Source organism: Schistocerca cancellata, chromosome 3 (assembly GCF_023864275.1).
Source record: "Schistocerca cancellata isolate TAMUIC-IGC-003103 chromosome 3, iqSchCanc2.1, whole genome shotgun sequence".
NCBI lineage: Eukaryota > Metazoa > Arthropoda > Insecta > Orthoptera > Acrididae > Schistocerca > Schistocerca cancellata.
Window position 1 is genome coordinate 408,336,951 of NC_064628.1, and position 27,627 is coordinate 408,364,577.

Below are 27,627 nucleotides of genomic sequence, written 5' to 3' on the forward strand. Positions count from 1 at the left end.
TCTTATCCGTATTCGCGAAAGCAGTTATAGCAGCAACGTGACGGCTTTCAACGTTCTGTTATACAACATAAGCTATATCAGATATGGCAATCGTCTGATGACTGTCAGATTGAGCGCTTAATTGCTTAGTTACGGGAAATACGAGATGCAGCGTTCTGATAACGCATAAGTGCTTTCTAGTTTACTTCAAGGCCATAAACACATTACGGCAAGTGTCACTTCATCGGAGGTTCAGTATTCACTCCCAAGATCTACACGTCTTATAAGAAACACACTACTCACGCCCGGGTGTCGTTCTTACAAGACAACCTTGTAAGTATGTAACTGATAATTCGGTCTGGAGATTTTTTTGGTCTGTGTTCGGTTTATCCGAGCTGTTACATTCAGTGTTGAGTATATGTGATTAAAGAAAGATGTGAATTCACGGAAGTACAGTATATGTAAAATGTGATCCTATTGCTACACTACAAATGCTATACGCTGGCAGCTGCGAAGAATGACAATTGCCACAGTGGCGGTTAAGCTGAGTCTGGATTTGTTATCCAAGTACCACAGAGAGTTATCAAATGTAAGCTTGCAGCTTTTTCGCAAGTAGTGTCTTTCTTCTATTTAGGAAAAAATAAATTTAGTAAGAACCATCGCTGATGTCAAAGAGGATTGTGTGAAGATTATGTTTTTAAGTTTTACCCAATACTAAATGATAGTAAAACACTTTGAAAGTTAGGAGAAAACCTAGCCTCGCAAAGCATTCAGCATATACACTCCTGGAAATTGAAATAAGAACACCGTGAATTCATTGTCCCAGGAAGGGGAAACTTTATTGACACATTCCTGGGGTCAGATACATCACATGATCACACTGACAGAACCACAGGCACATAGACACAGGCAACAGAGAATGCACAATGTCGGCACTAGTACAGTGTATATCCACCTTTCGCAGCAATGCAGGCTGCTATTCTCCCATGGAGACGATCGTAGAGATGCTGGATGTAGTCCTGTGGAACGGCTTGCCATGCCATTTCCACCTGGCGCCTCAGTTGGACCAGCGTTCGTGCTGGACGTGCAGACCGCGTGAGACGACGCTTCATCCAGTCCCAGACATGCTCAATGGGGGACAGATCCGGAGATCTTGCTGGCCAGGGTAGTTGACTTACACCTTCTAGAGCACGTTGGGTGGCACGGGATACATGCGGACGTGCATTGTCCTGTTGGAACAGCAAGTTCCCTTGCCGGTCTAGGAATGGTAGAACGATGGGTTCGATGACGGTTTGGATGTACCGTGCACTATTCAGTGTCCCCTCGACGATCACCAGTGGTGTACGGCCAGTGTAGGAGATCGCTCCCCACACCATGATGCCGGGTGTTGGCCCTGTGTGCCTCGGTCGTATGCAGTCCTGATTGTGGCGCTCACCTGCACGGCGCCAAACACGCATACGACCATCATTGGCACCAAGGCAGAAGCGACTCTCATCGCTGAAGACGACACGTCTCCATTCGTCCCTCCATTCACGCCTGTCGCGACACCACTGGAGGCGGGCTGCACGATGTTGGGGCGTGAGCGGAAGACGGCCTAACGGTGTGCGGGACCGTAGCCCAGCTTCATGGAGACGGTTGCGAATGGTCCTCGCCGATACCCCAGGAGCAACAGTGTCCCTAATTTGCTGGGAAGTGGCGGTGCGGTCCCCTACGGCACTGCGTTGGATCCTACGGTCTTGGCGTGCATCCGTGCGTCGCTGCGGTCCGGTCCCAGGTCGACGGGCACGTGCACCTTCCGCCGACCACTGGCGACAACATCGATGTACTGTGGAGACCTCACGCCCCACGTGTTGAGCAATTCGGCGGTACGTCCACCCGGCCTCCCGCATGCCCACTATACGCCCTCGCTCAAAGTCCGTCAACTGCACATACGGTTCACGTCCACGCTGTCGCGGCATGCTACCAGTGTTAAAGACTGCGATGGAGCTCCGTATGCCACGGCAAACTGGCTGACACTGACGGCGGCGGTGCACAAATGCTGCGCAGCTAGCGCCATTCGACGGCCAACACCGCGGTTCCTGGTGTGTCCGCTGTACCGTGCGTGTGATCATTGCTTGTACAGCCCTCTCGCAGTGTCCGGAGCAAGTATGGTGGGTGTGACACACCGGTGTCAATGTGTTCTTTTTTCCATTTCCAGGAGTGTATTTGTTTGTATCTCTTATACATGACCGTATGAAATAACTCAAACCCAAAACACGTTTTACGAGAATAACATCGGAATACTGCGAAAGTTTCAACCTAGGTGCATTCGCCTATTTCTGGTAGCAATATAATAAATATATAATTTCTTTTAATTTTATCAGAAATGAGTTTTACAAGGGGACGATTCTACACTGGTGGTATTTTTAATATAAAACGGCTTGTAAATAAAAGGAAAGAATTTAACTTAGAAACGCATACAGCGTTTGAATTACGAAAAATCTTTTCACAAAGTCAACAGACAGCTACTGTGATAGATTACGTAGAAAAGATGCTTCCCAAAGCTACTCTTTTGAAGCTCTTTACCGAAACAGTTAACAACAACACAGTGTTAAAAAATTGCGGTGTCTCTGCAATCATTTCGAACCCCTACGTAGAAAACCTACTCAGAGCTTGGAACTATATGCAGATGATCAAAAAATATTTGAAGAAAATGAAGATAATCTACAAAGAGCCGTTTACCAAAAAATGGTTCAAATGGCTCTGAGCACTATGGGACTTAACATCTATGGTCATCAGTCCCGTAGAACTTAGAACTACTTAAACGTAACTAACCTAAGGACATCACACAACACCCAGTCATCACGAGGCAGAGAAAAGCCGTTTACCATTTTAATTTGTTGGCTTCTAAACATACCTGAAAGTTGTTGTGCATGAACCTCCACAATAGGCGTCTGGCTCGTGCACTACTATTGTCTGCTGTTCATCGGCGACGAAGGCTAGAATTTACACCCAAGTGGCGACAGGGGGGCCTTTCAGATTAATCAAGTTTTATTCTCCAACGAACAGATGGCTATTTCCGTATACGGCGTGAAACGTCTAAAACAAACATCCTGCTACAATCGAAGAAATGGTCCAGGCCGGAGGAGGCAGCGCTATGGACTGAAGAACACAGCAGTGCCTGGGTGATCTCGTCATTCTGAAAGGCACAATGGATCAACACATGAATGCATCTATCTTTGGGGACTGTGCCCACCCCTACATCCAGTTTGTATTTTGTCGACACGGTGGCATCTACCAGCAGGAAAATGCAAAGTGTCACAAAGATCGCTGTTTGAGTGCATTGTTCGAAGAGCACCAGGGTTTGTTTACCGTACTCCCCTGGCCACCAAACTGTCCTGATTTAAACCCAATCGAGAATCTGTGGGACCATCTCGATCACGCTGTACACGCCATGAATCCTCAACCGAGAAACGTAGCGCAGGTGGCCACATCATTGGAGTCAGCATGGATCCACGTCGTTGTCGGTATCTTCCAGAGCCTCACTGACTTGCTGCATGTCTCCCAACGGTTCGTACTGCAAAAGGTGGTCATTTAGGATTTCGAGAGGCAGTTAAAACAATCAAAAGTAGCACCTTCGCTCAAGAAAGGAAATGCAGAAAACGGAAAATTACAGCCCATTTCCCTGCACTAAGCATTCTCAAAATTAATAGAAGCAATTATGAAAGACAGATCTTTCAAGCGTATCACAGTTTTGTTTCCGAAGTGGCAAAAATACGGAGTCAGCCATAGTAGAATTCACGAATGTTGCACTTGATGCTCTTGATAAAGATGAGTTTGTCACAGGCATATATTTGGATCTTTGTAAAGCATTTGGTACAGTCGAGCACAAGATTCTATTAAATAAATTACAAGCATTAGGAATAAGAGGTGTAGCTAATGACTGGTTTCGATCATACCTACAGATAGGGTACAAAGAGTAGAGATAACACATACTTCAAATAGATCTAAACATTTATTAAAGCACTTATCAGATCCAAAATACATTAATACATTAATATAGAGGTTCCGCGAGGTAGCATATTAGGACCAATACTGCTTGATATACATCAATGACTTTCCCAATAGTGTTACTTTTGGTGAAAAAATTCTCTGCGCTGATGACAGCAATATTATAGTCACTGAGAAAACAAGAGAACTCCTTGCCGAGGACACAAATGAAACTCTCAAGGAAGTTATGATTGATCAATAAGCAACAAAGTGACATTGAACATAAAGAAAAATAATGTCATGAATTTCAGTTTGAAGAGGAAAAATGACACTGTTAAGTTAAATGGAGATGGCACCTCTTCAGACTGTGTAACAAATGCAAAATTTCTAGAAATGAATATTGATTCTCAGTCTAAGTGGTGTATGTGGTGTCACCGCCAGACACCACACTTGCTAGGTGGTAGCCTTTAAATCGGCCGCGGTCCGTTAGTATACGTCGGACCCGAGTGTCGCTACTATCAGTGATTGTAGACCGAGTGCCGCCACACGGCAGGTCTAGAGAGACTTCCTAGCACTCGCCCCAGTTGTACAACCGACTTTGCTAGCGATGGTTCACTGAAAAAATACGCTCTCATTTGCCGAGACGATAGTTAGCATAGCCTTCAGCTACGTCATTTGCTACGACGTAGCAAGGCGCCATTACCAGTTACTATTGATACTGAATCATACCTCACGCCAGCCTGCGTGAGCTAAAACGCGTGCCTTTTGGCTTCCTCTATTACTCCGGTGTTGGCTCTCCTGCCAACCCACAACAGTGTGAACACACAAAGGTACTTCAAACAGAATGTTATCAGCATGTTACGCCCTTAGACTCCTATCATCAGTGTCTAACATGCAGTGTCTTTTAGTTACATGTTATTCATATGTACACTCAGTTCTTAGCTATGGAATTCCTTTTGGGGAACAAACCCACAAAATATGAGCACAACTTTCAAACTCCAGAAAAGAGCTATAAGAATAATAACCAAAAATACTAGTCGAGCTCATCGTAAAGATCTGTTCAAAACACTGGAGATTTTAACTGCTCCACATGAATACATTTACCAGTCAGTTGTACACATAAAAAATAACATTGGTAATTACTGCACAAACAGCTCTTTCCGTGACCATGCAACAAGAGAAAGACTCAGCTTACATTTGCCAAAAAATAAACACAAAACTCAAAACAGCATTTTCTACCAAGGAATAAAACTGTGCAATAAATTACCAAAAGAGATTAAACAAATTTCAAAAATACACTTATTTAAAAAGGCAGCTAAAAAGTACCTGTTATGCAATACGTTTTATCCATTAAAGGATTACCTACATAAAACATAGTACGGGTTTGATAAAAAAATGTTATACAAATAAATAATAATAATAATGATTATAAAACATCCAACATTCCACATAAGACCTTCACATTATTTTTTCCTTCTTTTTCTCCATTCTAGAAACACTCCCCACTCAAGCTATTCATACCACAATACAAACACCTCTTTCTGAGCTCAGTATCTCACTCATTATGGAGGGATGCTGACTCAGTTTCTCAGGATAGCAAATGGGAAGTTGTGGTACAGAAAATGGCCCAGAGAACAACAGTGGGTGTTTGTGTGTGTATGTGTGTGTGTAGTAAGTGAAGTGTTACGAAACAATGGGTGTGTAGTGTGTGCAGTGACTGATAGTGAGATACGAGTGAACGGTGTGGTATTAACATTATTTAACAAGTCATTTGCAAAAAAAAAAACTATTGTATACCAGGAACAAATCTTATGACTGTCTGTTGGGTTGTGTTGGGTTGTTTGGAGGGGGGGGGGGGAGACCACGCAGCGAGGTCATCGGTCTCATCGGATTAGGGACGGATGGGGAAGGATGTCGGCCGTGACCTTTCAAAGGAACCATCCCGGCATTTGCCTGGAGTGATTTAGGGAAATCACGGAAAACCTAAATCAGGATGGCCGGAAGCGGGATTAAACCGTCGTCCTCCCGAATGCGAGTCTAGTGTACAAACCACTGCGTCACCTTGCTCGGTGAATGTCTGTAACTAGAAGTCTGTAAATATATGTGTATACTAATTAGCTTATTTTAAACTGGTCTAAGCTTGTAAATACTTTGACATGTCCTATATCCTAGGAAAAAGAGATCTACGGATGAATAAAGCTACTACTACTACAGTCACATTAATGTGATTGTACATTGTATTTGCCGTATCAGTTCTTTAAATAGAGCGTTTGATTTTCTAAAGTAGGGTTAAATCAATACAGCCATCTTAACAAGGCATGGCTGAAACATTCAGCCAACAGTGTCTCTCTTCTCGTTTTCCGACGTCACGGAATCTTTGTCTTTTGTGTGGAGATTCTGTCCGACACCCAGTTAAAAGTGTAGACAACTTACAGTAGGATCTCTGCTGATGCTTGTGACATCACAGTCAATAATAGTGCACTACAGGTATAGTTCTAAAATGATGTTTGGAGGAATTTCGCTGACAGCTGATTTCGCTGCTTAAAGCCGCATCATCTGGTGCATCCTACATGGTAACGAGCAATAAGTTATACAGTGTCATCATTTTGTGGATTTAAAAATTAATAAAAGACTGTCTAAAATATACTTATACTTACATAGTTAAAAGGTCATAGGCATACCCATTGCTCCTAGTCCAAATTTACTATTCAGTGAATACTTTCAGCACTGTGGCGAACGAAAGGTAACCAAGATGTGCTCATCCTATTAGGACATTCATTTAGTACTAAATGCTGATAGGTGAAATATACAGTAAGAGAAACGTGCGTAACGCAGCAAGTTATTACGAGATGACATTCGTTGCAGTAAGGCAACTTAGTACTGTAGCTGCAGAGTGGGTATGTTTTTTTTTCGTTTTGCTCACAGCACAGCTGACAATGCCCGCCGTGAGAACTGTATAGCGTAACATTCAGTCGATGCGAAAATTCATCCCCCCCTACGAATCTAAATAATCCATATTAGTTATTATCCGATTTTGCTCAAATTTGGTATACAGCCTTTTGTTATTAATGGAATGATGCTCCCAAAATTTCAGATTTTTAATTATTATAGCTCTGAAGATAAAGAGAATTACCTAAAACTCCTAGAACCTACGCTTGTTTTTCAAAACCAAGTTAGAAACAATAACAGATTCACTTTCATTATCTTTTGAAGCCATTCCAAAGTTATCACTGCATAAAAATCAATTAATTAGAATTTTTCTTTTTAAAACTTAAGTCACTGGGTATTACGTAATACGAAAATCGGTCAAAATTTTTATTTGATTATATTTTACCATGTGTGTGCGTGAGAATGATTGAGAGAGTGTATGTCGGACATGCGTTAAAATTCAATATTTCGTTTTACGTAAAACCTTGTATAAATGAACCGTGGGAAAGTTATGTTACAACCACGATTCAGGTGAAGTATGTCGGTGTGTGCTTGCTTTTGTATAAAATTAGGCAGAATGGAAGTTAAAGGCAGAATACGTTTATTTGTCAGTTTGAAGAATATCTCGCACTTCGTTTATTTTGATTAAATAAAATACAAAAATTTGAAATTCTGCTGCCATTAATTACTATCAAATTAGTGATTGGTTAAGGCAAGATCTCCTACGAGAATGATCTGGAAGGAACTTCTGATTGGTCATTTATATCAACAGCCGATCTCAATTAAGCTGTTCCCGTGCGAAAATAGGAATGGGAATGTAGGAGAGTACCTCGAGGAGAGTCACTTGCTAGCCGGTCTAAGGAAAACACGATGTCAGATCGCTCCTTAAAAATACTCTGTAAGATGAGGGAATAGTGAGCTAATTTCTGTTCGAAGATATCGCGACTGAAGCGACTGGAGTTACGAACATTTTAATGAAAGTTTGGTGTTTCTAAATTAAATAGTTTGAGAGATATGAGCGTGTGAATTTCCTGGTCGTGGTAACAAATCCGCGTGGCGTGTTCCGTGCTCTGTTCGGAATATTTTGAAGAGACCACTGAAACGACCAAATGTTTAACTCGCGAATAGTTGAGGGTCTGTGACTGCTAGAACGTGAGAATTAGTCGGGTCAGACTTGCTAAAATTTGGCTACTTTTCGAGTGAATATTTGTTATACAGATAGTGAACTTTGGATGATACCGTTTTACCATATTAAATGCGGACTTGGTAACCATTTCATGTGTTTCAATATGAATAATAAGCAGAGTTAATCTTATTTTAAACGCTTTTCTGCAAGCAAACTGAAAATCACAAACCCCCTATGTTTTAATCATGAACTTTAAGGAACGGACTTTCAACTAGAGTTGCGCAGCCTCTGTGTGGTAGGTATGAGGTGGTGGTTTCACCAACGCTGCTTTATGCTGCTTAGCACGTATCTGCTACCACAGAGTGAAGGGACATTGGTAAGAATCCTATCGAGGTAGGCAGACTGAACGATAGCGTTCACAAAACCGCAGACTACCGACCCCGCCAAGCCGCGTATGGTTCAATATTGACATACATCTAAAAAGTAAAAGGAAATATATATTTTAGTGAGAGGACGCTAAAATTTCCGCGGCACTCTGCAAATTACAGTGGCAGTGTCTTACTTGTGTGACAGCAGGGCAACGTGGAGTTGGGCAAAGTAAAAGCAGCCCGCACGAACGACTAAGAGAGATTAGTTGGCTGACTGAACGGAAACTGTCCACGTGGACAGTGTGACGTCATATACACATGACTAGGAGCTTTGAGTTGATGGCTTAAAAAGCGATAATAATACATAATTTTATCATTTCCTAACACCTGATCTTATAAATCAGTCAAAATTAACCAGATTGCTATGCTGCTTTAATCCTAATTGCTCTCAAGTTTTCAAATCTCGCCCGATGCAGCCCCCCAAGAATCAATCTTTCCTTCTCATCCCGTGCGGTAAGTCTCCCTTGACCCGCGGTTCTGTGTGCCTTTCCCGAAATTTACCTCTTCTACTAGACCTCTCCAGTCATTTTACTTCACCCCTCTTCCTTTCCCTTCAACACTTCTGCCCGAAGAAGGAGCCACTAGCTCCGAAATCATGCCTAATTACAACCTTCTTTAATGTGCGTGTTCTGCCGCCGCTTGGTGAGTAGATCTTTTATCTATATAATTAAATTATTTAATCATAATTGATTATTCAACGTGAACTGTGCAGTTCCTTTTTTGTATCCAAAAGTTTCTACTTCTTCTAATACCGGAAACAAAATATGACTTTTTTATTAATATTTTTAAATTTTCTGAAGGGCTTGTGATGCTGTTTTCCTCTTCGCGTAAGTGCGCTGTTACTGCAGATCGGGGATTATTTAAATTAAACTGTACCTGTAATCTTATTCGAAATGAGCTACCGGTTTGATCCACATATTTTTATAGGAATCATTGCACGTAATGTAGTATACCCCACTTAATTATATTTACCACCGCTTTTCCTTGGCCTGAGTTTTCTATCTAGACCTGAAAAAGTAAAATAATGTTGTTAGGTCTCATACGTACGCCTACTGTTTCGAATGCTGTACCCAGATATGGTATTCTACAAAAAATAGAGAATCCCTTTGTCTGCTCGGCTGAACTAAGCGTTATAAAACCTGCTTCTCATCCCCTATAAGAAACAAGATTTTTCTTTTTTAATACACTTATTAACGGAGTAAACAAATTCTGGATCGTAACGGTTTTGATACGTCATATACTGGTTAGCCTCATATGCAGGCATTTAAGCTTCACTTGTAAGGGGCATTTTATGCATACAATTTAAATGTCTGGGAATGTCGCGGATTTATATTTCATCGGGTGACATGACTGCCTGTTTATAACGAGACCTGTCATGCTTGGCTTTCGGTAAATACCGAAGTCAATATTTCCGCTTTTTACGGTCACTTTGTGGTCCAGAAAAGGTAAAGTGTCCTTCTCAGTGCATTGTCCAGTAAACTGTATCGTGTGCTTCAAACTGTTTTGATCCCAGAGGAACTGGTCGCTTTCAGTATTATTACTATAATACAACATAAAACCTTCGTCAGCATGTTTTTCCCATAAAATTAATCATCCATCTTGTTGAGGGGATTTTGTCACAATTTCTTCCTCAAAGTGCACTTTAAAAATATTTCCTGTGCAATAGGCAAGTGGCCGTTCAGTGGCTAAGCCTCCTTGTTGTGAATAAACAACGTCCCAGAATTTAAAAAAAATTAAAAAATAAAAACAATTTTTATCAAGACCAGCATCCCTTCCACCTGCTTAGATAGTCTCTTCGGTAAAGTACACAGATGCTCTGCGATGATAGTTTGCACCTGAACAATAGCCCTGGGATTCAGTTGCAGGATGATGCGAGGAATCCTGCTGTTCCTGGTGGCTGGTCTTGCGCTGGCTGCTGGAGAGAAGGTGCGATACGACGACTACCGAGTGTATCGGGTGCTGCCAGCCAGTGTGGACCAGCTGCAGTTCCTCAATGGGCTCGCCAGGTACCACAGTGACGTGAGTATTCTTCGAACCATCGTCCACATATTTCACGAGTACCTCGACTTTGCGTTCTTTACACTTAATAGGCTAAAAGATATGTGTGAAATATTTGAATCTAAATCACTGTTTCTGAGTTTCGAAATACTTTCCATTCATTAGAGAGACTGACTAATGAAAATATACTCAGTAGTGATCTGTAGCAGCATCAGTGACGGGCGTTATAGAATATATAATGTACCAGACGGAACCTTCATCAATAGACAAGATGGGCTTTTCTTGCCACTTAATAAATTGCAACAGAGCCACCACGTTTCGTTCTACACTCACGGGAAAAAATCGCAGCACCAAAAGATAATTAACGTAGAGTAATAAAGTTCCGGGAATACATTTGTGTAGCTAACATACTGCAAATGTTAAATGCTGGTACATTAATAACCGGTGTAACCCCCACACTGTTGAAGACAAGCACGAAAACGTGCATTCAGTGTGTTGTACAGGTGCCGGATGAGAGTTTTTGGGATGCAGTACCAAGACTGTTGCACTTGGTCGGTCAATACGGCGACGGTAAATTCCTTTCGTGGCTCTAGTTGTACTCCGATGATGTCCCGTATATGGATAAAAATCTGGTGACTCAGTAGGCCAAGGCAACAAGTTGACACTATTTAGAGCATGTGGGGCTATAACCGCAGTATATGGGCGAGGGTTATCCTGCTGGAAAACATCCCTGGTGTGCTGTTCATGAAAGGAAGAACAGCAGGTAGTACAATTTTGCAGTCAGGGTGCGTGGGATAACCATGAGAGAGTTCCTACTGTTCTACTGACCATTGTGTCTAGCACGGAGGCAGCTTGGTTGCAGACCCTCATCTGGCCTCCTTCCAGCCTACACACGGCCGTCACTGGCACTGAGGCAGACTCAGCTTCCATCAAAAAACGCAACAGACCTCCATCCTTCCCTGCGAATGAGCTTTCGGTGGATGCCACCGATGTTGCAAATGGTGGTTGCATGGGGTTAGAGGAATGAACGCTACACGTTGTCCATCTCGGATTTGTAACTGTTCACTGTCTCACTGTGATGCCAACCGCCGCTCAGATTGCTCTTGCAGATGCAGTGCGATACGCCAGAGCAGGACACTGAATAAGATGGTCTTCCCTCTTGGTAATGCCACGTGGCCGTCTGGTGCCCGTTCCTCTTGCGACCGAACACTCTCGTGACAACCGCTCCCATCAGTCGTGTACTGTCGCTACATTACTCCCAACTCTCTCTGCAATATCACAGAAGAAACATCCAACTTCTCGTAGCACACAACTGCGTTCAAATCCAGTGAGAGGTTGTCAATGGCTTCGTAGGGTCTGCACCACATTCGCATCCTACCATCAGCTCTTTCCTACTAGGATCGGGAGCCAACTGGCCAGACCACGGGTTTCGAGTCATCTAGGATACTCACGAGGCCAGGAGAAGCGTTTCAGGCGATGTCATGCTGTTAGCAAATGGTCCTACTGTCGTAACAGATACTTTCGTCGTACATCCCACATTGATTTCTGAGGTTATTTGTAGCTTCTCTGTTACCACTGACAACACTACCCAAACGCCGCTGCTCTCGCTCATAAAGTGCGTTATTTGTGGTGAGAGGTAATACCTGAAATTTTGTATTCTCGGTTCCCTATTTGCACTTTGGATCCAGAGATATGGAATTCCCTGACGATTTCTGAAATTGAATGTCGCATGCGTCTAGCTCAAACTACATTTCGCTTTGAAAAGTGTGTTAATTCCCGTCGGCGACCATAATCACGTCGAAAACTTTGCCACGTGAATCACCTGAGCACAGGTGAGAGGCCCACCAATGCACTGCCCTTTTATACGTTGTGTCTGCGATGCTACCGCTCTCTGTATATGTGCATATCCCTATCCCATGACTTTTGTCAACTCAGACAATTGGAAGAAATTGTGTAAGCTCCGCACTATATGAATGTGTATGAAACTTGGCCCAAATTTACCTCTCACTCTGTAAAAAATCTGTCTATTAGCAAAGCTACGTACCCACCAACTTAAACTCTTATGCTAACCTTTGACTAAACAAAACCTAATTTGGAAACGATATTGTGGCCCTCATTAAAATTTCCACTTACCTCGTGTTTTCACAACGTTGCTGCAGATTTCTCGAAAGCCAACACCAAACAGCAAGCAGGAAGCGGCTAAACTAGAGTTCTATTTTTAAATAATATTTCCAAACAATATTCAAACAGTTGTATACCATAAGGTGCAATGTGACAATGCGTAATGAGAAACAATGTGATGGGGAGAGTGACAGTTCTAATCAAATGATATTCCAAGACAACTATTTTTGAACGAATTATGTATTCAAAAGAACAGAGTAAAATTTCGCCTGAAAGTCGCACATAACATTGGTCCGAACCACACTATGCTTAGCAAAGTGAACAATGTTTTAAAAAGGGTACAGTGTTAACAGACAATTTCTATAAAAATCAAACACCATAATCATTTGATATCTCAGTGTATGAATTAGAGAAATAGGGAGGCTTTCTCTTAGCTCTGAGCAAGTGAACAAAGTTAACTAGCCGACAGCAATCATTTCGACGAACTACTGGCGCAGTGTTGCAATCTTACCTCAAACTTCTTCTCCTCAAAAATAAAAATTTTGTCCAAAATTTAGATTTCTTTCGCCTACAAATATATACAACATATTCATCCTTGCTGTCCTTTATAATAAATCTTCCTTCATCTGACACATACAACCACAAGTTAACATAGCACTGCTGAATACGTCCATCACCCATCACACTTCAACGAAGATTGTATCAGACTGCGCAATGGTAAATACTGTGCCACAACCAGAATAAACATTTTTTTATGGCTCTCTCTCCGCTGAGCACATCGATAACTTACAAAAATCAAAATGGCATACCCGGATACAGCTGTATCTGGCTGCAAGAGGTGGATCTATTAAGTACCGGTCAGAATAACACGAGCAGCTGTATATATGGGTCAAATAGTGAAGATTAGAAACTTTGCAGTGAAGCCACTATGCCTGGCAAGAAAGGTTACTGCAAAGGACCTGAACACTGTCCTCGTCATGCATCCCCCCCCCCCAAATAAAAGTCGCTTAATAACAGGGGTCAAGGACCACCAGTACAAGAATTATTGAGAAGCTGGAATAGCCTACTTAACGCAGTACATTGGAATATCTTACTACTGTGGGCTACGTGACATCCGGGTATTACACCGTTCCAAACCAGTTTTCGACAGTTTTTCATTTGCAGAAAATAAAGATTAACAAATGGAAGACATTTTAGTCCTTCTTTTGAGCCCTCAACGGCGCACAGAATCTATAGTGAAAGCTGGATGCAACGAAAGTCAAACTGCCACTAACTGTACTACAGGCCTGAATATGCAAAGAATTATCATTCCATCACAACAGCACAGTGCACGTAGGACTAACACTATCTACGTTACGTGTGTCATGGACTGCGCGGCTGGTCCCGGCGGAGGTTCGAGTCCTCCCTCGAGCATGGGTGTCTGTCTTTGTCCTTAGGATAATTTAGGCTAAGTAGTGTGTAAGCTGAGGGACTGATGACTTTAGCAGTTAAGTCCCATAAGATTTCACACACATTTGAACTCCTCACGTTACATGCAATAAGGAAAATTACGTGATGCGTATCTCATTCAAAAATCCATTTGAATGTTCTTTGTCTGCGACGATATCGTACAAGAATGAGAAACATTAAGCGGTCGGAACACGATATTCCTGCTCGCATTAGTCGGGATCCTACGAATCCGAAACCAAATAGGAATCTATATATTCAGGAGGTTTATAATCAATACTGTGGAGGATCTCAGGGCTCGAGAGGACAGACAAGGTAAAGTTGCCATCAATGGACGAGTTAGTTTTTGTCAGAAAGGAAAGAAATCCTATTATTCAAATGTTGTGATAATGATATGCCAAAATTGTTCAGGTAACCTACATCACAGTGCAAACGGTTATTCCTGAAAGACATTTAACACCATCAAAAACAAGTGCTGAATTATTTTACTTAAAGGTTTTTTCATGAATACACGTTTCCATCAATGGACCAGTTGAATTCCATGAACATACCGTTAGAGGTATATGCGAAATTTCGCGATTAAACATCTCATTCGAGAATACTACGCCCTGATGGATTTGAATATGGCCGCACAGTGATTAAGTGGAAATAAATTTGAATGCGAACGAGGAATATTGATTTTGAACATAAAAAGGAGTAAATTAGACAGACGTTGAAGTGTAGTACGATTCTAAACTGGCATTATTATGAAATTAAGTAAAATTTAGTCTACTTTATAAAACAATTGCCATTGCGTATAGTTGTTGAAAGACTATGAATCAGTTCACACTCTTTTCCGTAACACAGGGATATAGTCAATCTGCTATTAAAACAAAAGTAACTTTTAGGGTTCTTCCTATCTCAACCGCAGCTTTCATACACCGACTTCCTATATACCATGCACTGAATCATGACTTCCACTGATCGATTTTGAAATGACAAAACCAATCATTGTTGTCCGTGTTTTCCATTTGTTTCGTTTGACTCACTATAGGCAGTTCTCTCTTAAGGTTAGCGGAAGGTTAAGCGCTTCATTGTAATTGATCATTCTATGGAGAACTTGTTAGTATTAAAGCTTTCTGTGTGCTTTTTCTTGACCTGGTCTTCACCGACGTGACAATTTTGGAATGGGAGACGTGCTTGCTAAATGGAAAAAAAAATTACTGCGTCCAACGGACATTTCTTCGATTTCCTTTGTGGTCGTTGGTGGTCTAGCTGGGTTTTTAGCCATGCGTTGAACCAAACGCCTCTCCCATCTCTGTTGGTGGTGAAGTAGTAATCTCTCCCACTGCTGGTAACTCCTCACTGGATGGGTCAGAGTGAGCTGCATTACAGACATAAAAGTGACGACCCTGAAAAATATACCTGACTACTGAACGGATCCCACAACGAGAAAGTCCTTTAGTTGCCGTCTTTATAGTTCCTGCCCTCCCATATGCTTTTCCAAAAATTACTGAAAGTGGTAACTCGTCGGATTTGCAGAAAGACACGTCTAAAGGCGGCGGTCTATGAGAGGTATGCCCGAAAAGATAAAGCAATGTCATTCTTTCTCTCGAGGTAGATGTAGTGCTTCGGGATTTTTTGTATGGATTGCATGGCCATCAAGCAGAATAAGAATCGTATGATCCTTCAAAGGTTTTACATTAGCCATAAGATGTTCCAGATATTTCACAAATAATTCTTTGCTTATGTATCCGCTATCTGAAATGAAAAGTCCCAAGAGGTGCACCATACTTCAGCTCATGTTTACCACGAACTCGGTCAAAGATCAACATCGGCGGTACGTATTGTTCAGCAGCATTGAGGCCAAAAACAACAGCAGATGTAACACGACTTTCTCCGGTTGAGATCGATCGAACTTCTTCTTTCCCTCGCTTAGCAGTTACTTTCCTTGTCTTTTTCTGTACAGCTAAAGTCCAGTTTCATCGACATTAAAAACTGCAGGTCCTTCAAACATGTTCTCGTCGACTGTCTTCGTGAGAATGTCAGAAAAGTTCCTCACCTCTCACTTCGTTGGAACCAGTGGCACGAGCCATGATATGGCCCCTGGCTGTCTCAACGAGATGCTGCTTCATAAAATTATAGTACCATTTCTTGTGGACATCTTTTTCTCACGGTGAAATCTAGGTGGTATATTGTTTCTTCTGGCAACTTCGAATGCTATCATTCGTAGGATCTTACGAGTGCTGGAAAACATGCGCTCTTCTGATTACATCACATGTTGACATATAAATGCTCCACTTCAGAAGATAAGTCACAAACACTGTCGATTACTTTTTTTATTCGCAAAGCAAACTAATCTTTTCCATCCAGATGACGTTTGAGAGTTGCTTTGGGAACGCAATACTGCTTCGTAGCAGCATTCAAACCGATATCATTATTTCGCACAGCATCAAGTGTTCGCTGCTCATTCTCTTCCTTCCATTTCCTATATTTAACTCCTTTTGGCGATTTGAAAACTGCAAAACAATAGTTTAAATATACTTTAAACAATCATAAAATGAGTTTCATAGCTCTAAAAACTTTATTGGGCTTCTATCTGGTAAACTTTAAAACCATTTGAATTTAAATATGCGACTGCTAAGTGCAAAATAGACTTGCTTTTCGTTCCAACGTATTTCAAAAGTGCGTGTGATAGCAAGGTTGTAGTACTAAATACAGCTAACCAATGTTTTAACTCAACTTACTAAAACAATTGTGACGTACCAGCATGATTTTATATCTTTTGTTAAATATTTGATTTTTTTTATTGTCTATAAAATGCAATATTTGTACTGTGAAGCATATTTATGTGCCTATGAGAGGAACAGAAATCGTCCTTGGACGTCTTTCTTGCCAATAAAATAATAAATAAATAATACCCTTTATACAGACGATAGTCTTAAACAATTTTACGGTGTTTTCATGAATCACGACCAGTGGTTCAATGGCTGCAACACTGTAGCGTCTGCTGTACACTCTATTAGGTAGATACTTATGGCAAATAATACAAATCTAAATATGTCCATGAAAAGTAAGTAAGACACACATACCAATGGTACACACCAAGTAGACCTCAAATAAGCGATGTTGTCACAATCCAATCCAATCTGAATCTATCAAATTACATAATTTTCTTCATGCGTTTACTTCAAATCTTCGCTGTAACCTACAGCTTTCAAACTGAGAAGGCGGCTGGTTTCCCAACTGGCAAGTCAGTTAAGCATAACTAGATGGCAGCAGCTGTCGACGAAACAAAAACATAGCGCTCGTCCATCTATGGAATCGATCCACTGATGGCAACCTCGCCCAGTCTTGTTAGTCGGCCATGGAAGATCCTAGAGCTGTGTTAGGCACTTTGGGTCAGGAATTGGGCTTGTGTGCAGCAATACAAGTACAGACACGTACAAGGTGGGCTTCCATTGTGTACACATATGGTTCACATAGACGTTCATTTGGACAAAATCAATTACATTTCGGACAAATTACGCCTGGTGTTTGTAACCTCCCCCTCACTTACCGACCTTAATGACAGTGAAAAATGAAACCGCGTGTACCTAATGGGAGTTTTGGAAAAGCAATCGTCACCGAAGTTAACCTGTCGGTAAAGAGGGAGGAAAGGGTTACATCTAAATGAAAGGAATTGTGCTAATGAAACTGGTGGAAATCAATTTTGAAAAGGGGTGAAGTTAATAAAGAAAGTAAATGTGCAGCCATTACGTTAACAATTAACTAGCGGTAATTAGGTATTTGAGATTTGGGGGAAATCACGGTCGCCAGTCCTATGGTCAATTACTATAGTAACTGAAAAAGAAAGGTTATTACACATATTATTAGCACTAGAAGTGTGGCAACTGAAGGTTGACACGCATAGTGTGAAAACTGAAAGTTTGTCAGAAGTAATAAATTTCGCTACACCCTGACTTAATTTAGCAAAAGAATTAATAAAACCGGAAAATCGAAAGTTAATTTAGTGACTGAAGTTAATAGTGAGCTTTCTTTCTGAAGCACATCGAAATTCAGTAAAATACGGTTAGTCTTGGACTACCTCAACAATCATTTCAAAAGCTACTTGAATCTACGCAATTTAGAAAGAAGAGATTTAACTTTGAGCCTGAATTAAATGATTCTGAACAATTAACAATAGTAAAATTTAGTACGTACCAAGCTGAGCTGCAGTCACAGGTAAGCTAAAATATGGTAACAAAACTCGCACTCTTAATTTGTGCTTGTGTAATCTGAATATTGTAGCCAGCTAACTGAACTTTGAAATTAAAGCAGTGAAATAGAATTAGCTATATTACTTTAGTGCTGGCGTTTAAATTTCAACGACACTCGGGTTCATTTCGGAAAAGGAAGGGACCCTGCTTGGTAATGCAATTGGGACAATGAGCAACAAACGTTCATGCTAAGTTGCTGTAATTATAGTGACGAAAATGGAACAAGATTAAAAGCTGAGGTCTGCCATACAGTTCTAAAACTTTACGTGCTTCCAGTCTTCCTTGTTGGTTGATTGAAGGTTCGAAGCCGTCGATCGAGGAGGTGGCGACAGTCACTCATTGTCGGCCGTCGCTGTTGCAGAAGCTGGATGTTGGCGCGCCTTCTTCTCGACACGGTCACCAGACGAAACGGGCTCTTGATGTGCGCTAGTTAATGTTTCCCGTCCGCGACACCATGTCAGAAACTATCATCGCAAGTCGAGCGCAATTACATGCTGCCAAACCCCGAAAGCGCGGCAACTCGCGGAAGCGTCACACAACACACCTGCTCCACTCGCTACTCCAACCAGACTCCTTCTCTCTCTGCTCAGCCCGCGCTCCACGCGGCAGAGTTAACACTACCAAAGATCCTGAACACTTTGATTCTTCACACGACCTATCGACGTAATCGTTCGATAGCAGTTTTCCCTAGGCAAGACCCAGCGTAAAAATACAAATAATATTTACGAAACAAACCAATTATACATCGACATAAATGCATAAATATACAAATAGTAAAACAATTACAATATACAAAGAGACAGAAATGTCATATCTTGAGATAACAAAGCAAGGAAAAAAAATAGTACAATAGATGGAAATAGGAGGATATGCATTTCCGGCGTTACACGTGCCCCACATTGTCTGAGGATGTTCGTGTAACGTAAACAGGCTCAGAAAATGTCCCAAAAAAAGAAACAGTGGAAATGTATATGCTCAAAACATCAAGAAAATTTAGCATTCTTCTAATTAACCATAACCCAATTTTTTAGACAATAATAATTGAGTGGAGACACTCCTAATCTTATTCCACTCTGTCATCTTGCACAAAATAAAACAGATTGACAACATATCAAAATTCATATAAAACATGGAAAATGGTTTAGCTATTCCAAAATCATTAAAATTCGTAACACTATAAGAAATGGAATACTATTTGCAAAATTAATCAGAGTACATGGTCATAAAAAACAGGTATATCAAAATACGCAAACTAATGATTAATTGCATAGAATACACATTTTTATGTAACCTTTGCATAATTAATTTTCTCGTCATGTCCAATTAACGCTAAACAAGAAAATAATATACAGCAGATAAAATAAAACATAAATATTGACAGTAGAATTCTTTCAGCTGTCCAGGAAGAAAAACAGTTCCGCCTTCCGTACCCGCAAGTACAAGGAATGCCGACAGCGGCACAAGAGCCGACAGCGGCACAGAGCCGACAGCGGCTTCGCCTCGCAAGTATTGTTGCGCCTGCCTGTGCGGCACGCTTGATCTCACCCGCCTGTGTGACGGCATTTCCAGAACGTCCGTTTCACTGAATTCTTTAGGAAAAACTCACTCCCGAGTAATCTCAAGGAGTCCCTTAACACTATCACAGTGGATAACTCAACACTGTCCATCATCACACGCATGTACTAGCCTGAAACTTAAAACAGCGTCTAAGTACATCGGCAATGACTAATAAAAACACACTTTCATGAAATATTACAGAAAGTTACAAAATCATATTTACATTCCTTAATCTACTGTGACTCAGCTGAAAACAAACTAGCAGCTTGGATTTTTCAGATGATTACTAATCAGTTACTCTTAAATCATTTAGTCAAAATTAATTACTTATTAATTACAACTTCTTTAATGACCTCTAGGTCAGGCAAAAGCATCGTAACATGGCACATCCTTAAATCTTACACTCTATATTTACATACTGTACAAATTACCCATTGTGTGGTATTAATCGATCCTAGGTTGGTACAATTTCAAGTCTACAATATTCCGTATACCTAATCGTTTTCCAGAGCTTGGATACTCTAAGCAATAAGCATTTGTGTGAGGTATACCAATGACTTTATATGGTCCATTATAAACAAACTTAAATTTAGAGATTTCATTGTCTATCTCGCTCGATTTCTCATGAGCTTTTACAAGTACTAAGTCTCCGATTGCAAACTTAGCAAAACGCGCTTTTGCGTCATGACGACGTATGCGAGCATCGGCTTTTAGCTTCATTACTTCTCGCAAACGATCTTTTTTCACACCAATACTAATGTCAATCCGTGGAGGGAATTTGATTATCTCTTCCAATTCACTTTCTACACTTTTGTCACTGCCGAAATTCCTCACGTTACGGCAGTTCAAATACATTCCTACGTAAATGTCATCCGGCCAGTTAACAATGTGTATAGGCTGGTATTGCTTATGCACACCGTCTCCTGCCTCGTCAAAACTAACTACTGTCGTTTTATCTTGTGACGTACATGTCAAAGTATTGCTTTCGCAATTAATCACTGCACGGTACTTTAATAGCCAATCTAACCCGATAATTACTTCCGTAGTCAAGTCTGGCACGACGACAAACTCTTGTTCAAATCGTGCCCCACCTATCTCGAAGTTGACAAAAATCTGTTTTGTGACCGGTTTACTGGCCTTCCCAGTAGCACCGATAATTTTCACTCCTGTTACTGGCATAACTACGATGCCGGGTCTGTCTTTCAGTAACTCAAATATTTTCCCAGATACAGCACTCAATTCTGCACCGGTGTCAATCAACACGTTTAGTTGTAGGTCGTGCATATTAACAGACACTACTATCTGTCTACACTTGTCCTCGTCTGTTTCTTTATTTTCCCACAGTAAATCCTCGTCTATATCCAGGTCATTCCAGAAAAAACCATCCGGCTTTGATCCTAAATCCGGCTTATCTGGCGGCTTTTTCAGCATCTGTTCAAATACAGTTTTAATTTCAACACGTTTGTCCTGAGGCGTAGTCTGTAGCTTCGCCTCCAATACCGAAACCTTTTCCTGTGACTCGTCAACTAGTGAGTGTTGCTTTGCTATCAATTCATTAATCGTCACCTTCGTTGATTCCACTTTGGTCAGATTAATCTCATCCGCCAATCTACCTGGAGGAATGTGTCCAGTAGTTTCTGCAATTACTTCCGCTAGATCTGCGCAACCCACACTGCTATCGTATGACCGTATAATGTCAGCTCTAACCTCATACACGTTGTAATCTATGTGCTTTTCTACCAATCGTGTCCGGCTATCACTAAAATTTTCGCAATCTTTCTCCTTAATACTCTCGCAATGTTTAAACTGGAGGTTTGCGTCGGATGGGTCGGTTACTTCTAACACTGAAACTTTCGGTAAGGTCTGCCGGTTAGGGCCAGAACTTTCCGTTACTACTTCAACATCTAACTCCTGCGGGACGAAACACGACGAATCTTGCTCGTGCTCCCCCTTAACATCAACTATTTCTAGTAAAATCTGCCGATTAGGGCCAGAACTTCCTATCATTTCACAAACACTATCATCCTGTGGGACGAGACGCGACAAATCCTGCACGCGCTCCCCATAAACACTTTTCCCATACAGACCCCTATAATCTCTTAGTTCGTCGTATAAGCGACCGAACTGCCTTAACCAGACCTCATCCCTCTCTGCATCCCCTCGCTCGTTGACGGACGTTTTATCCGACATCTGATCTTCTCTCAACACTTGTGAATCATTATTAAACTCAATCTCCAGTTCCGCTGTGGGTATTACAGCTGCCACTTTATGATCGATTTCCGGAACACTACTTAAATTGTTCTCACTGACAGCGAATGTATTTTCTACTGCCGTGTATACAGCTGATCTACTACTTGTGGGCGCACTCTTTTCTCTTAACAATGGCACACTCTCCCGCCGTTGATTATTCCATACGGAATTTTCATAACGGCGACACCTGGGTTTTCTCTTGTTATTGGGCCGCCAAAATTTCTCCACGCCCGCTCGGCCCCTCACCGGCACGGCTAATGGTTTCCCTGTCTCGTCCCAGCAGATACGCTCCCCGGATGCTGCTGAGGCGGCTGATCACACCCTCTGGCGTTATTACTATTCTGTGAAGCCCGTATCACGTTAGTATGATACTGGTTTCTGTCATTCCTGTTATTATTTGCATTGTACCGATTGTTATTACGGTCCGAACCATTATTGTTATTGCTGCGGTATGCATTATTCCCATGGTTATCATTGTTGTGGTCGCTGTGGTACTCGTTGTTGTTACCACGGCCTCTACCACTGTCGCGATTATTGCGCCAATTGTCCTCGTCCTTAACTCTTTCCAGGAAATCATTTACTGTCCTATAATTGCTTCCTACATAGCGTTTTGTATCATCTGGAAGCTTCTTGTAGAGTTCCCAGACTATTTCGGATTCCGTGCGGCGATCACGCAAATATTCCAACTTGCGGATCCAGCCCTCACAAAACTCCTTCATCGAGCCGCGCGAATTCGCATCGAAAGGCCTCGATACGACAAATTCGCGCCAGACACTTTGCTGTTTTTGCTCTGACCAGTATTCAGCCAGAAACAAATTTTTAAACTCGTCAAAAGTCAGGTTCGTAATGTTGAGGTTTAAGCCCCAACGCTTGGCATCACCAGCCAGCACATCAATAACCGCATTAATTTTTCTCTCATTTGTCCATGATCTAGGTAAAACTCTTTCACAATTTTTAATGAAATCCGTCGCGTGTATACCGCCCTTTTTCAAGGGGTCGAACCGATCCTCTTTCGTCAACAATTCCGAACTATGTGCACAGATTGGCACATAGCTCTGTTTTTCGTCAAGTTTCTTTTCTAATTCCGACACTCTCGTAATTACTTGGCAAGTGGTTGTCGCAAGCGTTTCCACTTCCCTCTTTTTCTCTTCGCAGGTATTAGCCTGCTCCCTCACTTTAGTGTCTACTTCGGACACTAAAGCCTTTAAAGTTTCCACCTTCTGTTGATCCTCTTTTTTCACTAATTGAATTTGTTCCGTCACCTTATTCTCGATGATCGGAGCAACTGCTTCTCCTACACTTTTCTCGATTCTGCTAATTTCGGAATCAAAACGAGTATTTATGCTCGCAATTTCCGCCTGAACGCCTATCATTTCCTGTTTAAGATTACCGATTTCGGTATTAATTACAACAATATCTTCTTTGATTTTATCAACTTTTGTATTAACAACTCCAACATTGTTGTTAACAACGTTAATAGCTTTGTTCTGATTGTCTAGCATCCGTTCAATTTTTTCAGACTGAGCTTATTGCTTGGCAGCCTGAGCTTCTTGCTTGGCAGCCTGAGCTTCTTGCTTGGGAGCCTGAGCTTCTTGCTTGGCAGCCTGATCTTCTTGCTTGGCAGACAGAGCTTTAATTTCTGCCGATTGACTCTTGATTTCGTTAATCAAAACATTCAATAAATCAGTTAAATTCCCGGAAACTACCGGTTTTACTTCCGTAGCGGCTTCCTCTTTAATTGTCCCCCCGTATTCGTCATCAAGGGATTCACATTTGATTTTCACTTCCGATTCCGAAACATTTTCTGAAGTGTGGAATTCCATTACTGCTCTTTGTTGCGTTTCGGCGGTCGCGTCTTTCATGCTAGCCGCCTGCCCCTGAACAATGGGTACCGCGGTGCGCGTTTCCCACTGTTGGACCGATTGTTCCGTATCCAAGTCTACCAAATTTTGGCAATTGTTGCCTTCACTCATTTTAATAATTTTCAATATAAATGCCAAACCTCAAATATAATTAGGATTACTCCCACTACTTATTCTCGCTGACGTAACGGCCTGTACGTAACCAGTACTTTGTTACGAGATTTGCACAATGCAAAATTCGTGTCCAGAACAACCTCAAATCCGAAGATTGTCCTGTCACCAGGTCGCCACGTGTAACCTCCCCCTCACTTACCGACCTTAATGACAGTGAAAAATGAAACCGCGTGTACCTAATGGGAGTTTTGGAAAAGCAATCGTCACCGAAGTTAACCTGTCGGTAAAGAGGGAGGAAAGGGTTACATCTAAATGAAAGGAATTGTGCTAATGAAACTGGTGGAAATCAATTTTGAAAAGGGGTGAAGTTAATAAAGAAAGTAAATGTGCAGCCATTACGTTAACAATTAACTAGCGGTAATTAGGTATTTGAGATTTGGGGGAAATCACGGTCGCCAGTCCTATGGTCAATTACTATAGTAACTGAAAAAGAAAGGTTATTACACATATTATTAGCACTAGAAGTGTGGCAACTGAAGGTTGACACGCATAGTGTGAAAACTGAAAGTTTGTCAGAAGTAATAAATTTCGCTACACCCTGACTTAATTTAGCAAAAGAATTAATAAAACCGGAAAATCGAAAGTTAATTTAGTGACTGAAGTTAATAGTGAGCTTTCTTTCTGAAGCACATCGAAATTCAGTAAAATACGGTTAGTCTTGGACTACCTCAACAATCATTTCAAAAGCTACTTGAATCTACGCAATTTAGAAAGAAGAGATTTAACTTTGAGCCTGAATTAAATGATTCTGAACAATTAACAATAGTAAAATTTAGTACGTACCAAGCTGAGCTGCAGTCACAGGTAAGCTAAAATATGGTAACAAAACTCGCACTCTTAATTTGTGCTTGTGTAATCTGAATATTGTAGCCAGCTAACTGAACTTTGAAATTAAAGCAGTGAAATAGAATTAGCTATATTACTTTAGTGCTGGCGTTTAAATTTCAACGACACTCGGGTTCATTTCGGAAAAGGAAGGGACCCTGCTTGGTAATGCAATTGGGACAATGAGCAACAAACGTTCATGCTAAGTTGCTGTAATTATAGTGACGAAAATGGAACAAGATTAAAAGCTGAGGTCGGCCATACAGTTCTAAAACTTTACGTGCTTCCAGTCTTCCTTGTTGGTTGATTGAAGGTTCGAAGCCGTCGATCGAGGAGGTGGCGACAGTCACTCATTGTCGGCCGTCGCTGTTGCAGAAGCTGGATGTTGGCGCGCCTTCTTCTCGACACGGTCACCAGACGAAACGGGCTCTTGATGTGCGCTAGTTAATGTTTCCCGTCCGCGACACCATGTCAGAAACTATCATCGCAAGTCGAGCGCAATTACATGCTGCCAAACCCCGGAAGCGCGGCAACTCGCGGAAGCGTCACACAACACACCTGCTCCACTCGCTACTCCAGCCAGACACCTTCTCTCTCTGCTCAGCCCGCGCTCCACGCGGCAGAGTTAACACTACCAAAGATCCTACACACTTTGATTCTTCACACGACCTATCGACGTAATCGATCGATAGCAGTTTTCCCTAGGCAAGACCCAGCGTAAAAATACAAATAATATTTACGAAACAAACCAATTATACATCGACATAAATGCATAAATATACAAATAGTAAAACAATTACAATATACAAAGAGACAGAAATGTCATATCTTGAGATAACAAAGCAAGGAAAAAAAATAGTACAATAGATGGAAATAGGAGGATATGCATTTCCGGCGTTACATGTTCGTCTCCATTATGTTCTGTTTCAACAAGATAACACATGTTTACGTGTGCCATGCTGCACTATCCAGATGAAGAGGGCGTTCGACTATTGCCGTAGCCCGTACATTCTCCAGATTCCTCACCCAACGAAAAACCTGACTGTGTGTTGCCGAGAAAGTTTCGCGCTACCACTCGCCAACCAGTATAACTGATGAAATCTGGCGTTACGTCACACTAACAGTACCATAACATTACTCATCATACAAGGCGTCCCTGCAGGAATGGCCAATATCGAGCAGTATGTTGGGAACTGTATTAAAAGTCTAGTAGACGTGGGGTCTAAAATGCATAGATTAAAAGCTATAAGCACGCCTTCACCTTCAATACTGTGAAGCAAATTTCTTCTACTGCAAACTCTTTGGTTGCCATGTTTTGAAAAGGCGGTAATATTGAGTAAGGCAAGAACGAAATGACTATTAAACACGGGCTCTAAATCGCATACCTCAAGATCTAGGATCACTACCTTATCTTCGATATTGCAGAACACACTTCTTCTATTGAAGAAGTGCTCACAATTCTTAAGTCCTTGTTTACTGTGCTTTTTTGTCTCCAATGTCGTTCCCGTCACTTCCATGATACCGGCCATTCCTCCTGGGACACAGTGTATGAATACACCTCTCACCATCAAGCCAATCATCCATTCTGTAATGCAGTGTTCGAACCACATTGGTCCCACAGGATCATGAGATATTTCACAACTTGGCATCATCCTCATGTCTTGCAAAGTTTGTATTATTTTGATCGAAAACCGCTTATTTCGCACCATTTTAGTTTCAAGCATAGGATATCCGCTGACTGTCACTTAACGGCAAGATGGGTTGTTAGCATGAGAACTTGCTCGCCAAAGTACCGTACACCATAGCAACGTCACTCAAAAGTTGGGCTGCTAAAGTGACACGGGAAACACTGAGCTACTGCCGTTCTTTAGTAGTTATTTTTGTTTTGTTTTACAGTCATGTTATTATTTTCGTTAATACTACGTACGTGTGCATGCACAGAGTGTTAAAAAAAAGTATTTCATGTTTCGATAGGTGTGTAGTTCTGGTCAAAATGTCCAGTAAAAATTGACCCTAAAATGCATACCTTAAGAGCTACGAGCATTTGTTCATCTTCGCTTCTGTGAAAACATCTAATTTATTTCAAGCTCTATTTTCTGTTGCAAACGACCTACAAGATGCAGTTAACAAGTGTGTAAACAAATGAGAACACATTAATCTCTTACTGTAAAACAGCAGAGCTTCTAATCCAATCGGCTTGCTATTACAGAGCACCTTCACTTGTGACACATCCCTAAAGGCGATGCTGAATATGGTGTCCACTCACAGTATAGCATGGATGGGTCCGACGTCTCAAAAAATCATGTACTCCCTAAAAAAAAAAAAAAAAAAAAAAAAAAAAAAAAAACAGGTTGGTCACGGACGATCTGTCAGGCACTGATGAGGCGTTTTTGTAGTGTTTGTTCATCATCAATGGGCCTTGCACGTTTTACAGATTTCAAGTATCCCCATAACCAAAAATCCAAGTGATTAACGTCAGGGAACGAACTGGCTAACGTAAGGGACCTCCTCAACTGATCAACTGCTAATTAAATGTCAGTGTGAGGTGTTCTCGGTCATGTATGTGTATGAACCACATCTCCACACGTTGTTCGAATGGCATCCCCTCTATCAAGACAGGAGAGTCGCTTGAGAGGGATTGTCGATATCTTCCACTAGACAACCTGTTTGGAGTGCGTAAATTACTATTAGTCTGGCGGCAATAATTGTTGCTCGTACGTTAACTG

The 27,627-nt window shown here is 41.5% G+C and overlaps 1 protein-coding gene across 1 annotated transcript in view; it reads left to right on the forward strand.

Annotated features, from left to right (window-relative positions):
* Positions 1–242: 242 nt before the first annotated feature.
* Positions 243–27,627, forward strand: part of LOC126176732 (zinc carboxypeptidase-like) — a 111,048-nt gene continuing 83,663 nt past the window's right edge. The window contains exons 1-2 of the mRNA XM_049923901.1: positions 243–312; positions 10,290–10,449. Of these exons, the coding sequence (XP_049779858.1) occupies positions 10,297–10,449 (153 nt within the window). The 5' untranslated portion in view covers positions 243–312; positions 10,290–10,296. The remainder of the gene's footprint in view (positions 313–10,289; positions 10,450–27,627) is intronic.